Raw genomic sequence first — 15,110 nt, 5'->3', positions numbered from 1 at the left:
AGACCCAAGAGGACCCCACTATGGCAGGAGACCCAGGAGGACCCCGCTATGGATTAGACCCAGGAGGACCCCACTGCGGACACAGAGACATAAAAAAGCAAGATTACATTATGCCAAAATGAACTTGAGTAACCAAAATCCTTCTGGGAAAACGTCTTGTGGACAGATGAGACCAAGATAGAGCTTTTTGGTAAAGCCCATCATTCTACTGTTTACTGAAAAGGGAATGAGGCCTACAAAGAAAAGAACACAGAACCTACAGTGAAATATGGGGGAGGTCAGTGATGTTTTGGGTTGTTTTGCTGCCTCTAGCACTGGGGGCCTTGAATATGTACAAGACATCATGAAATCTGAGGATTACCAATGGATTTTGGGTCGCACTGTACAGCCCAGTGTCAGAAAGCTGGGTTTGCATCCGAGATCTTGAGTCTTCCAGCAGGACAATGACCCCAAACATATGTCAAAAAGCAACCAAATATTAAGTTAAGGGGCCAATAATTTTGTCCAGACCATTTTTGGAGTTTGATGACATTATGTCTAATTTCCTTTTTTTCCTCCTTTTTTGGTTTAGTTCCAATACACACAAAGGGAATAAACATGTGTATAGCAAAACATGTGTTACTGCAATCCTTTCCTGTGAGAAATACTTCATTTTATAGAAAAATTTCAGGGGTGCCAACATTTACGGCCATGACTGTATATTATATAAATATATATATATATATATATATATGTATTACTGTCATCTGTCCTATGTACATGGATAATATATAGATGTGTTATCAGCATCATTTATTGCTCTGAAATGACTTCTCTCCTGTGTGAGTTCTTTGATGTCTAACAAGATCTGATTTCTGAGTAAAACATTTCCCACATTTTGAGCATGAAACTGGCCTTTCCCCTGTGTGAGTTCTTTGATGTACAACAAGATGTGATTTAGAAGTAAAACATTTCCCACATTCTAAGCATGAAAATGGCTTCTCCCCTGTGTGAGTTCTTTGATGTACAACAAGATGTGATTTAAAAGTAAAACATTTACCACATTCTGAGCATGATAATGGCTTCTCCCCTGTGTGAGTTCTTTGATGTTTAACAAGATCTGATTTCTGAGCAAAACATTTCCCACATTCTGAACATGAAAATGGCTTCTCCCCTGTGTGAGTTCTTTGATGTACAACAAGGTCTGATTTCTGAGTAAAACATTTTACACATTCTGAACATGGAAATGGCTTCTCCCCTGTGTGAGTTCTTTGATGTACAACAAGATGTGATTTAAAAGTAAAACATTTCCCACATTCTGAGCATGAAAATGGCTTCTCCCCTGTGTGAGTTCTTTGATGTACAACAAGACCTGATTTAAAAGTAAAACATTTCCCACATTCTGAGCATGAAAATGGCTTCTCCCCTATGTGAGTTCTTTGATGTAAAACAAGACCTGATTTCTCAGTAAAACATTTCCCACATTCTGAACATGAAAATGGCTTCTCTCCTGTGTGAGTTCTTTGATGTACAACAAGACCTGATTTAAAAGTAAAACATTTCCCACATTCTGCACATGAAAATGGCTTCTCCCCTGTGTGAGTTCTTTGATGCTGAATAAAACTTGATTGATCAGCAAAACATTTCCCACATTCTGCACATGAAAAGGGCTTCTCTCCTGTGTGAGTTCTTTGATGTTTAACAAGGTCTGATTTCTGAGTAAAACATTTTCCACATTCTGAGCATGAAAATGGTTTCTCTCCTGTGTGAGTTCTTTGATGTCTAACAAGGTCTGGTTTCCAAGTAAAACATTTCTCACATTGTGGACATGAAAATGGCTTCTCTTTTTTTTGCTGAACATCCTGTGATGACTGAGAAGACAGGACCTGTATATAAGGAGGAGATGACAGATCTTGGCTGTGAAGGGCTGAGGGTGTATCTGGGATAATGGAATGTTCTTCATATGTATCTTGTGTGATATCATCATCTGCTTTATAATCTGAAGATATAAGATTCTCCTCTGATCTCCTGCTACAAGAATCTGCAGAGAATAACACAGATTTTATTATCAGTATTAACCCCTTAACAACCCAGGACATTTTTGCATTTCTAAGCAATAGTACTTTGTACCCTTCATTTTAAAATAAGATTTACTGCAAAACTGAAGAAAGATAGTTGCTATGATAGCGGAGCAGCCATACAACAGTGGTGTCAAACTGTGGCCCTCCAGATGTTACAAAACTTCAACTCCTAGCATGCCTGGACACCAAAGGTCTGTCTGCTTCCTCCAGAGGATGCACACTGTCCTCGAAAGGTAAATCAAGGCTTCCCTCTCATGGTATCCCTTAGTGCAGTTGTCTTCAAACTGCGGCCCTCCAGATGTTGTAAAACTTCAACTCCCAGCACACCCGGGAGTTGAAGTTTTGGAATATCTGGAGGGCCACAGTTTGACACCACTGCCTTACAAGGAGCAGGGACACCCGTCTTTGACAATCATGTGGACACAGCCTCAGGGAAAATCACTGCTATGGGGCCCGGTCAGGGACCAAATGACCCAATCCACCTGACCCCGCAGGTTATAATGGAGCAGTCATCCAAACCGCCCCCTTTATAATCCTCATGCCAGCCAGAGAATTCAGGCAAAGGATAGGGGATACATTATAGATCACGGGGGTCCGACCCTTGGGACTCCCAGCGATCTCCTGAACGGGGCCCTGGCAGTCTGCTTGAAGGGGGCAGACGGACCCTGCATGGAGCGGCGGCCGACACTGCCCCTCCATGTTTCCCAAAGAGATGGGCGGGGGGGGGGGGGGGTTGGGGGTGTATCGGCCGCAGCATCCGGTGGGGGTCGGAACGACAGCTTCCGGCAGACTGCTGGGGCCCCGTTCAGGAGATCGCGGGGAGTCCCAAGGGTCGGACCCCCGCGATCTATAACCTATTCCCTATCCTGTCTACGCAGACAGTATCACATTTTTTGTCTTTTGTCTATTAATGTGAATAGAAAGACTTATGTCCTAATAAAGTTAGTGACATTTTCCTGGAACCAAGTTAAAAGGGGAACCTTTATTTTTAATGATTTTCGCTCACGACTCGCCAGCAGCACCTATACCTCCATTTGGACCCACACAGGTGACCTGAACATTTCCGTATCAGAGGGAAAGAATGAAGGGATTTAAAGGGGTACTCCACTGCTAGACATCTTATCCCTTATCCTAAGGATGGGGATAAGATGTCTGATTGCGGGGTCCGGCTGCAGCACCCCCCATTCTAAACAAAAGCCAGATTCCAGTGGTCGTGACATCACGGCTACCCCCCCCTTGTGATGTCACACCCCCTCTATTCATGTATGTGAGAGGGGGCGTGGTGTGATGGCACGAAGGGGCGTGGCCACGACTTCATGATCACTGCCTCTGGCTCTGAGTGTTCCGAACAAAAAGATCAGAATACTGGAGCACCGGAAAACACCTTTAAAGGAAAATTCTAGTACATGAGTACTTATCCCCTACTGTGTATAGGGATATATGTCTGATCACTGGGGGGGGGGGTCCGACCACTGAGACCCCCGCGATCTCCTGCTTGGCATCCCATTTGTGTATCTCCGTCTCTCCCATAGAGATTCATAGACAGACATGTTGGGCACCTCTTGGTGCGGTGGTTTCGGAGCGGAGGTCACCTGTGCCTGGAGAGAGCTGGGGTGCTGGGCAGGAGAACATGGAGGGGGGGGGGGGGTCCCAGCGGTCGGACCCCCACGATCAGACACTTATCCCCTATCCTCAGGATGAAAAAGGAAAGATAGCGACTCCAGAGAGACAGAGAGCTGGTATCTACTGCTATATGGAGTAATATTAGTCTGTATATAATGTGATTCATAAACAGTATGGCGGTATTATTCAGTCACTATGTAGTGGTGATGGGATCAAGTCGACTGCTATAGAGTCAACATAGAGGGGGAGGGGGATAGTATTTGCCCTGGAGATTCGAGTTACACCAATACTTCCTGAAAATATTATTGTAGCCGGTGACTGAATAGAATCTGTGACCCTGACCCTGGCCTGAACCTACTCACCTGGCCGTTTACCTGTAGGAATGTCTTTCTTATACTTCTCATCACCGCTCACATCCGTCTCTCCTTTTTCCTTTATGTCTGTAGCATTAATATAGATCAGATCATTCCCTGTAGTAATGTCCTCCATATTCTGCTCATCAAGAGGACGGGGACACCTCTCTGGTGCTGTTCTCTTACTGGGTCTGACTGTAGGGAACACATACAGAGACTGAATTCATTCTTTACATACAAATAATGAGAGGACGTGTGTATATAGTCATGTCTATTACCTGGTGATGTGAGGGGCTGCTGATCCTCCATCATGACCTGATCCTTGTACTGATCCTTGTGTCCTTCTACATACTCCCACTCCTCCATGGAGAAATAGACCGCCACGTCCTGACACCTTATAGGAACCTGACACATAATGATACAGTCATCACCCCGACCCCTCCAGTGGTGTTACTGTATAATGTCCCAGCATTCCCAGCAGTGTCACCTCTCCAGTCATCACCAGACCCCTCCATTACTGTATAATGTCCCAGCATTCCCAGCAGTGTCACCTCTCCAGTCATCCCCAGACCCCTCCATTACTGTATAATGTCCCAGCAGTGTCACCTCTCCAGTCATCACCAGACCCCTCCATTACTATATAATGTCCCAGCAGTGTCACCTCTCCAGTCATCACTAGACCCCTCCATTACTGTATAATGTCCCAGCAGTGTCACCTCTCCAGTCATCACCAGACCCCTCCATTACTGTATAATGTCCCAGCAGTGTCACCTCTCCAGTCACCACCAGACCCCTCCATTACTGTATAATGTCCCAGCAGTGTCACCTCTCCAGTCATCACCAGACCCCTCCATTACTGTATAATGTCCCAGCAGTGTCACCTCTCCAGTCATCACCAGACCCCTCCATTACTGTATAATGTCCCAGCAGTGTCACCTCTCCAGTCATCACCAGACCCCTCCATTACTGTATAATGTCCCAGCAGTGTCACCTCTCCAGTCATCACCAGACCCCTCCATTACTGTATAATGTCCCAGCAGTGTCACCTCTCCAGTCATCACCAGACCCCTCCATTACTGTATAATGTCCCAGCATTCCCAGCAGTGTCACCTCTCCAGTCATCACCAGACCCCTCCATTACTGTATAATGTCCCAGCATTCCCAGCAGTGTCACCTCTCCAGTCATCACCAGACCCCTCCATTACTGTATAATGTCCCAGCAGTGTCACCTCTCCAGTCATCACCAGACCCCTCCATTACTGTATAATGTCCCAGCAGGGTCACCTCTCCAGTCATCACCAGACCCCTCCATTACTGTATAATGTCCCAGCAGGGTCACCTCTCCAGTCATCACCAGACCCCTCCATTACTGTATAATGTCCCAGCAGTGTCACCTCTCCAGTCATCACCAGACCCCTCCATTACTGTATAATGTCCCAGCAGTGTCACCTCTCCAGTCATCACCAGACCCCTCCATTACTGTATAATGTCCCAGCAGGGTCACCTCTCCAGTCAGCAGCTCCATCATCTTGTTGATGAGTTCTCGGATCTTCTGTTCATCCATTTCCTCATGTATCAGGGAGTGAGGTGGGGGCCCCGGGATTGGGCTCAGGGTTCCTCCCCATCCTTCACACACAGGGGGCCGACAGCGCCCACTAGAGGACTTCTTCACTACTGTGTAATCCTGTGTATGGAGAGACACATTAATATCATTATATACATTCCCAGAATCCCTCACCTCTCCAGTCATATCCATCTGTTATTACATAGATAAGAATGAGGTCATGTGACATCACTCCCAGAATCCCTCACCTCTCCAGTCATATCCATCTGTTATTACATAGATAAGAATGAGGTCATGTGACATCACTCCCAGAATCCCTCACCTCTCCAGTCATATCCATCTGTTATTACATAGATAAGAATGAGGTCATGTGACATCACTCCCAGAATCCCTCACCTCTCCAGTCATATCCATCTGTTATTACCTAGATAAGAATGAGGTCATGTGACATCACTCCCAGAATCCCTCACCTCTCCAGTCATATCCATCTGTTATTACATAGATAAGAATGATGCCATGTGACATCACTCCCAGAATCCCTCACCTCTCCAGTCATATCATCTGTTATTACATAGATAAGAATGAGGTCATGTGACATCACTCCCAGAATCCCTCACCTCTCCAGTCATATCATCTGTTATTACATAGATAAGAATGAGGTCATGTGACCACTCCCAGAATCCCTCACCTCTCCAGTCATATCCATCTGTTATTACATAGATAAGAATGAGTTCATTTCACATCACTCCCAGAATCCCTCACCTCTCCAGTCATATCTATCTCTTATTACATAGATAAGAATGAGTTCAAGTCACATCACTCCCAGAATCCCTCACCTCTCCAGTCATATCCATCTGTTATTACATAGATAAGAATGAGGTCATGTGACATCACTCCCAGAATCCCTCACCTCTCCAGTCATATCCATCTGTTATTACATAGATAAGAATGAGGTCATGTGACATCACTCCCAGAATCCCTCACCTCTCCAGTCATATCCATCTGTTATTACATAGATAAGAATGAGGTCATGTGACATCACTCCCAGAATCCCTCACCTCTCCAGTCATATCCATCTGTTATTACATAGATAAGAATGAGGTCATGTGACATCACTCCCAGAATCCCTCACCTCTACAGTCATATCCATCTGTTGTTACATAGATAAGAATGAGGTCATGTGACATCACTCCCAGAATCCCTCACCTCTCCAGTCATATCCATCTGTTATTACATAGATAAGAATGAGGTCATGTGACATCACTCCCAGAATCCCTCACCTCTCCAGTCATATCCATCTGTTATTACATAGATAAGAATGAGGTCATGTGACATCACTCCCAGAATCCCTCACCTCTCCAGTCATATCCATCTGTTATTATATAGATAAGAATGAGGTCATGTGACATCACTCCCAGAATCCCTCACCTCTCCAGTCATATCCATCTGTTATTACATAGATAAGAATGAGGTCATGTGACATCACTCCCAGAATCCCTCACCTCTCCAGTCATATCCATCTGTTATTACATAGCTAAGAATGAGGTCATGTGACATCACTCCCAGAATCCCTCACCTCTCCAGTAAGCCGGAAGAGTATCTGTAGGGTGAGGTTTATGATCCTATCGGCCATCTTGTTCCTGTCTCTCTCCATGGTTGATGGGTCATCCAGGAGAATTCTCTTATATAGAAGATATCAGCAGAGGATCCTGGATTGGAGAAACCTGAAGGGAAGAAGAGGAGACGATGAGAAATGGCGGCTGCTAATAGAAACAACAACAGAGAAAGAAAGAGACAAATATATAGAAAGTTCTGGATCTTGTGATCTTCTTTAAGTCATAAAACCTTGTGGACCTGAAGGGGTTAATAGTAATGTCCCCTCCCCCAGCGCTCCTGATGTCACCACAACCGTATATACCTCCACCTGCAGACTGTACAGGAGCCGTGTACTTACAGGACCTGCGATGATGTCACCGTCATGTGATCAGTCACATGGAGGAGGAGGAGTCACATGATCAGGGGCTGCTGCTCTAGGCTCATCTGCTCAGTGTATGCAGGACTCTGCTTTGCTGGTTGTGATCGCTGCTGGATGAGCTGAAGTTATGTGTATGCAGCAGAGCTGTGTGTGTGTGATGTGCGTGGTGCAGAGCTGTGTATGTGTGTGTTATATATGTCTGCAGCAGAGCTGTGTGTAATGTGCATGTAGCTGAGCTGTATGTGTACACAGTAGAGCTGTATATGTGTAATGTACATGTAGCTGAGCTGTATGTGTACACAGTAGAGCTGTATATGTGTAATGTGCATGTAGCTGAGCTGTATGTGTACACAGTAGAGCTGTATATGTGTAATGTACATGTAGCTGAGCTGTATGTGTACACAGTAGAGCTGTATATGTGTAATGTGCATGTAGCTGAGCTGTATGTGTACACAGTAGAGCTGTATATGTGTAATGTGCATGTAGCTGAGCTGTATGTGTACACAGTAGAGCTGTATATGTGTAATGTACATGTAGCTGAGCTGTATGTGTACACAGTAGAGCTGTATATGTGTAATGTGCATGTAGCTGAGCTGTATGTGTACACAGTAGAGCTGTATATGTGTAATGTGCATGTAGCTGAGCTGTATGTGTACACAGTAGAGCTGTATATGTGTAATGTACATGTAGCTGAGCTGTATGTGTACACAGTAGAGCTGTATATGTGTAATGTACATGTAGCTGAGCTGTATGTGTACACAGTAGAGCTGTATATGTGTAATGTACATGTAGCTGAGCTGTATGTGTACACAGTAGAGCTGTATGTGTGTAATGTACATGTAGCTGAGCTGTATGTGTACACAGTAGAGCTGTATGTGTGTAATGTACATGTAGCTGAGCTGTATGTGTACACAGTAGAGCTGTATATGTGTAATGTACATGTAGCTGAGCTGTATGTGTACACAGTAGAGCTGTATATGTGTAATGTGCATGTAGCTGAGCTGTATGTGTACACAGTAGAGCTGTACATGTGTAATGTGCATGTAGCTGAGCTGTATGTGTACACAGTAGTGGTGTATATGTGTAATGTGCATGTAGCTGAGCTGTATGTGTACACAGTAGAGCTGTATATGTGTAATGTACATGTAGCTGAGCTGTATGTGTACACAGTAGAGCTGTATATGTGTAATGTACATGTAGCTGAGCTGTATGTGTACACAGTAGAGCTGTATATGTGTAATGCACATGTAGCTGAGCTGTATGTGTACACAGTAGAGCTGTATATGTGTAATGTACATGTAGCTGGGCTGTATGTGTACACAGTAGAGCTGTATATGTGTAATGTACATGTAGCTGGGCTGTATGTGTACACAGTAGTGCTGTATATGTGTAATGTACATGAAGCTGAGCTGTATGTGTACACAGTAGAGCTGTATATGTGTAATGTACATGTAGCTGAGCTGTATGTGTACACAGTAGAGCTGTATATGTGTAATGTACATGTAGCTGAGCTGTATGTGTACACAGTAGAGCTGTATATGTGTAATGTGCATGTAGCTGAGCTGTATGTGTACACAGTAGAGCTGTATATGTGTAATGTACATGTAGCTGAGCTGTATGTGTACACAGTAGAGCTGTATATGTGTAATGTACATGTAGCTGAGCTGTATGTGTACACAGTAGAGCTGTATATGTGTAATGTGCATGTAGCTGAGCTGTATGTGTACACAGTAGAGCTGTATATGTGTAATGTGCATGTAGCTGAGCTGTATGTGTACACAGTAGAGCTGTATATGTGTAATGTACATGTAGCTGAGCTGTATGTGTACACAGTAGAGCTGTATATGTGTAATGTGCATGTGGCTGAGCTGTATGTGTACACAGTAGAGCTGTATGTGTAATGTACATATAGCTGAGCTGTATGTGTACACAGTAGTGCTGTATATGTGTAATGTGCATGTAGCTGAGCTGTATGTGTACACAGTAGAGCTGTATATGTGTAATGTGCATGTAGCTGAGCTGTATGTGTACACAGTAGTGCTGTATATGTGTAATGTGCATGTAGCTGAGCTGTATGTGTACACAGTAGAGCTGTATATGTGTAATGTGCATGTAGCTGAGCTGTATGTGTACACAGTAGAGCTGTATATGTGTAATGTGCATGTAGCTGAGCTGTATGTGTACACAGTAGAGCTGTATATGTGTAATGTACATGTAGCTGAGCTGTATGTGTACACAGTAGTGCTGTATATGTGTAATGTACATGTAGCTGAGCTGTATGTGTACACAGTAGAGCTGTATATGTGTAATGTACATGTAGCTGAGCTGTATGTGTACACAGTAGAACTGTATATGTGTAATGTGCATGTAGCTGAGCTGTATGTGTACACAGTAGAGCTGTATATGTGTAATGTGCATGTAGCTGAGCTGTATGTGTACACAGTAGAGCTGTATATGTGTAATGTACATGTAGCTGAGCTGTATGTGTACACAGTAGAGCTGTATATGTGTAATGTGCATGTAGCTGAGCTGTATGTGTACACAGTAGAGCTGTATATGTGTAATGTGCATGTAGCTGAGCTGTATGTGTACACAGTAGAGCTGTATATGTGTAATGTGCATGTAGCTGAGCTGTATGTGTACACAGCAGAGCTGTATATGTGTAATGTACATGTAGCTGAGCTGTATGTGTACACAGTAGAGCTGTATATGTGTAATGTGCATGTAGCTGAGCTGTATGTGTACACAGTAGAGCTGTATATGTGTAATGTGCATGTAGCTGAGCTGTATGTGTACACAGTAGAGCTGTATATGTGTAATGTGCATGTAGCTGAGCTGTATGTGTACACTGTAGAGCTGTATATGTGTAATGTACATGTAGCTGAGCTGTATGTGTACACAGTAGAGCTGTATATGTGTAATGTACATGTAGCTGAGCTGTATGTGTACACAGTAGAGCTGTATATGTGTAATGTACATGTAGCTGAGCTGTATGTGTACACAGTTGAGCTGTATATGTGTAATGTACATGTAGCTGAGCTGTATGTGTACACAGTTGAGCTGTATATGTGTAATGTACATGTAGCTGAGCTGTATGTGTACACAGTAGAGCTGTATATGTGTAATGTGCATGTAGCTGAGCTGTATGTGTACACAGTAGAGCTGTATATGTGTAATGTACATGTAGCTGAGCTGTATGTGTACACAGTAGAGCTGTATATGTGTAATGTACATGTAGCTGAGCTGTATGTGTACACAGTAGTGCTGTATATGTGTAATGTACATGTAGCTGAGCTGTATGTGTACACAGTAGAGCTGTATATGTGTAATGTACATGTAGCTGAGCTGTATGTGTACACAGTAGAGCTGTGTGTAATGTACAGGTAGCTTAGCTGTATGTGTACACAGTAGAGCTGTATATGTGTAATGTACATGTAGCTGAGCTGTATGTGTACACAGTAGAGCTGTATATGTGTAATGTACATGTAGCTGAGCTCTGTGTACACAGTAGAGCTGTATATGTGTAATGTACATGTAGCTGAGCTGTATGTGTACACAGTAGAGCTGTATATGTGTAATGTACATGTAGCTGAGCTGTATGTGTACACAGTAGTCCTGTATATGTGTAATGTACATGTAGCTGAGCTGTATGTGTACACAGTAGTCCTGTATATGTGTAATGTACATGTAGCTGAGCTGTATGTGTACACAGTAGAGCTGTATATGTGTAATGTACATGTAGCTGAGCTGTATGTGTACACAGTAGAGCTGTATATGTGTAATGTACATGTAGCTGAGCTGTATGTGTACACAGTAGAGCTGTATATGTGTAATGTACATGTCGCTGAGCTGTATGTGTACACAGTAGAGCTGTATATGTGTAATGTACATGTAGCTGAGCTGTATGTGTACACAGTAGAGCTGTATATGTGTAATGTACATGTAGCTGAGCTGTATGTGTACACAGTAGAGCTGTATATGTGTAATGTACATGTAGCTGAGCTGTATGTGTACACAGTAGAGCTGTATATGTGTAATGTACATGTAGCTGAGCTGTATGTGTACACAGTAGAGCTGTATATGTGTAATGTACATGTAGCTGAGCTGTATGTGTACACAGTAGTCCTGTATATGTGTAATGTACATGTAGCTGAGCTGTATGTGTACACAGTAGAGCTGTATATGTGTAATGTACATGTAGCTGAGCTGTATGTGTACACAGTAGAGCTGTATATGTGTAATGTACATGTAGCTGAGCTGTATGTGTACACAGTAGAGCTGTATATGTGTAATGTGCATGTAGCTGAGCTGTATGTGTACACAGTAGTGCTGTATATGTGTAATGTGCATGTAGCTGAGCTGTATGTGTACACAGTAGAGCTGTATATGTGTAATGTACATGTAGCTGAGCTGTATGTGTACACAGTAGAGCTGTATATGTGTAATGTACATGTAGCTGAGCTGTATGTGTACACAGTAGAGCTGTATATGTGTAATGTACATGTAGCTGAGCTGTATGTGCACACAGTAGAGCTGTATATATGTGTAATGTGCATGTAGCTGAGCTGTATGTGTACACAGTAGAGCTGTATATGTGTAATGTGCATGTAGCTGAGCTGTATGTGTACACAGTAGAGCTGTATATGTGTAATGTGCATGTAGCTGAGCTGTATGTGTACACAGTAGAGCTGTATATGTGTAATGTACATGTAGCTGAGCTGTATGTGTACACAGTAGTGCTGTATATGTGTAATGTACATGTAGCTGAGCTGTATGTGTACACAGTAGTGCTGTATATGTGTAATGTACATGTAGCTGAGCTGTATGTGTACACAGTAGAGCTGTATATGTGTAATGTACATGTAGCTGAGCTGTATGTGTACACAGTAGAGCTGTATATGTGTAATGTACATGTAGCTGAGCTGTATGTGTACACAGTAGAGCTGTATATGTGTAATGTGCATGTAGCTGAGCTGTATGTGTACACAGTAGAGCTGTATATGTGTAATGTACATGTAGCTGAGCTGTATGTGTACACAGTAGAGCTGTATATGTGTAATGTACATGTAGCTGAGCTGTATGTGTACACAGTAGAGCTGTGTGTAATGTACATGTAGCTGAGCTGTATGTGTACACAGTAGAGCTGTATATGTGAAATGTACATGTAGCTGAGCTGTATGTGTACACAGTAGAGCTGTATATGTGTTATGTACATGTAGCTGAGCTGTATGTGTACACAGTAGAGCTGTATATGTGTAATGTACATGTAGCTGAGCTGTATGTGTACACAGTAGAGCTGTATATGTGTTATGTACATGTAGCTGAGCTGTATGTGTACACAGTAGAGCTGTATATGTGTAATGTACATGTAGCTGAGCTGTATGTGTACACAGTAGACCTGTATATGTGTAATGTACATGTAGCTGAGCTGTATGTGTACACAGTAGAGCTGTGTGTAATGTACAGGTAGCTGAGCTGTATGTGTACACAGTAGAGCTATATATGTGTAATGTGCATGTAGCTGAGCTGTATGTGTACACAGTAGAGCTGTATATATGTAATGTACATGTAGCTGAGCTGTATGTGTACACAGTAGAGCTGTATATGTGAAATGTACATGTAGCTGAGCTGTATGTGTACACAGTAGAGCTGTATATGTGTAATGTGCATGTAGCTGAGCTGTATGTGTACACAGTAGAGCTGTATATGTGTAATGTGCATGTAGCTGAGCTGTATGTGTACACAGTAGAGCTGTATATGTGTGTAATGTACATGTAGCTGAGCTGTATGTGTACACAGTAGAGCTGTATATGTGTAATGTACATGTAGCTGAGCTGTATGTGTACACAGTAGAGCTGTATATGTGTAATGTACATGTAGCTGAGCTGTATGTGTACACAGTAGTGTTGTATATGTGTAATGTACATGTAGCTGAGCTGTATGTGTACACAGTAGAGCTGTATATGTGTAATGTGCATGTAGCTGAGCTGTATGTGTACACAGTAGAGCTGTATATGTGTAATGTACATGTAGCTGAGCTGTATGTGTACACAGTAGTGCTGTATATGTGTAATGTACATGTAGCTGAGCTGTATGTGTACACAGTAGAGCTGTATATGTGTAATGTGCATGTAGCTGAGCTGTATGTGTACACAGTAGAGCTGTATATGTGTAATGTACATGTAGCTGAGCTGTATGTGTACACAGTAGAGCTGTATATGTGTAATGTACATGTAGCTGAGCTGTATGTGTACACAGTAGAGCTGTATATGTGTAATGTACATGTAGCTGAGCTGTATGTGTACACAGTAGAGCTGTATATGTGTAATGTACATGTAGCTGAGCTGTATGTGTACACAGTAGAGCTGTATATGTGTAATGTACATGTAGCTGAGCTGTATGTGTACACAGTAGAGCTGTATATGTGGAATGTACATGTAGCTGAGCTGTATGTGTACACAGTAGAGCTGTATATGTGGAATGTACATGTAGCTGAGCTGTATGTGTACACAGTAGTGCTGTATATGTGTAATGTACATGTAGCTGAGCTGTATGTGTACACAGTAGAGCTGTATATGTGTAATGTACATGTAGCTGAGCTGTATGTGTACACAGTAGTCCTGTATATGTGTAATGTACATGTAGCTGAGCTGTATGTGTACACAGTAGTCCTGTATATGTGTAATGTACATGTAGCTGAGCTGTATGTGTACACAGTAGAGCTGTATATGGTGTAATGTACATGTAGCTGAGCTGTATGTGTACACAGTAGAGCTGTATATGTGTAATGTACATGTAGCTGAGCTGTATGTGTACACAGTAGAGCTGTATATGTGTAATGTACATGTCGCTGAGCTGTATGTGTACACAGTAGAGCTGTATATGTGTAATGTACATGTAGCTGAGCTGTATGTGTACACAGTAGAGCTGTATATGTGTAATGTACATGTAGCTGAGCTGTATGTGTACACAGTAGAGCTGTATATGTGTAATGTACATGTAGCTGAGCTGTATGTGTACACAGTAGAGCTGTATATGTGTAATGTACATGTAGCTGAGCTGTATGTGTACACAGTAGAGCTGTATATGTGTAATGTACATGTAGCTGAGCTGTATGTGTACACAGTAGTCCTGTATATGTGTAATGTACATGTAGCTGAGCTGTATGTGTACACAGTAGAGCTGTATATGTGTAATGTACATGTAGCTGAGCTGTATGTGTACACAGTAGAGCTGTATATGTGTAATGTACATGTAGCTGAGCTGTATGTGTACACAGTAGAGCTGTATATGTGTAATGTGCATGTAGCTGAGCTGTATGTGTACACAGTAGTGCTGTATATGTGTAATGTGCATGTAGCTGAGCTGTATGTGTACACAGTAGAGCTGTATATGTGTAATGTACATGTAGCTGAGCTGTATGTGTACACAGTAGAGCTGTATATGTGTAATGTACATGTAGCTGAGCTGTATGTGTACACAGTAGAGCTGTATATGTGTAATGTACATGTAGCTGAGCTGTATGTGCACACAGT

At 42.8% G+C, this 15,110-nt stretch overlaps 1 protein-coding gene across 2 annotated transcripts; it reads right to left on the bottom strand.

Moving 5' to 3' along the window:
• Positions 1-681: 681 nt before the first annotated feature.
• LOC130300706 (oocyte zinc finger protein XlCOF22-like) lies at positions 682-7,556 on the bottom strand. 2 transcript variants are annotated; one of them, XM_056551564.1, is made up of 6 exons: positions 7,455-7,556; positions 7,177-7,324; positions 5,541-5,720; positions 4,315-4,441; positions 4,046-4,231; positions 682-2,020 (listed from the first exon to the last, which is right to left on the bottom strand). In XM_056551564.1, exons 2-6 carry the CDS (start codon positions 7,252-7,254, stop codon positions 789-791), a joined length of 1,803 nt encoding a protein of 600 aa, XP_056407539.1. In that variant the 5' UTR covers positions 7,255-7,324; positions 7,455-7,556; the 3' UTR covers positions 682-788. The 2 variants fall into 2 exon arrangements, with proteins under 2 accessions (XP_056407539.1, XP_056407541.1); XM_056551566.1 differs by lacking the exons at positions 5,541-5,720; positions 7,177-7,324; positions 7,455-7,556 and having other exon boundaries at positions 4,046-4,227; positions 4,315-4,437.
• Positions 7,557-15,110: the final 7,554 nt, after the last annotated feature.

This window comes from Hyla sarda, unplaced genomic scaffold (genome assembly GCF_029499605.1).
Source record: "Hyla sarda isolate aHylSar1 unplaced genomic scaffold, aHylSar1.hap1 scaffold_1095, whole genome shotgun sequence".
NCBI classification, from domain to species: domain Eukaryota; kingdom Metazoa; phylum Chordata; class Amphibia; order Anura; family Hylidae; genus Hyla; species Hyla sarda.
Note: the sequence above shows the minus strand (reverse complement) of the source record. Positions and strands in the feature narration are given on the sequence as shown.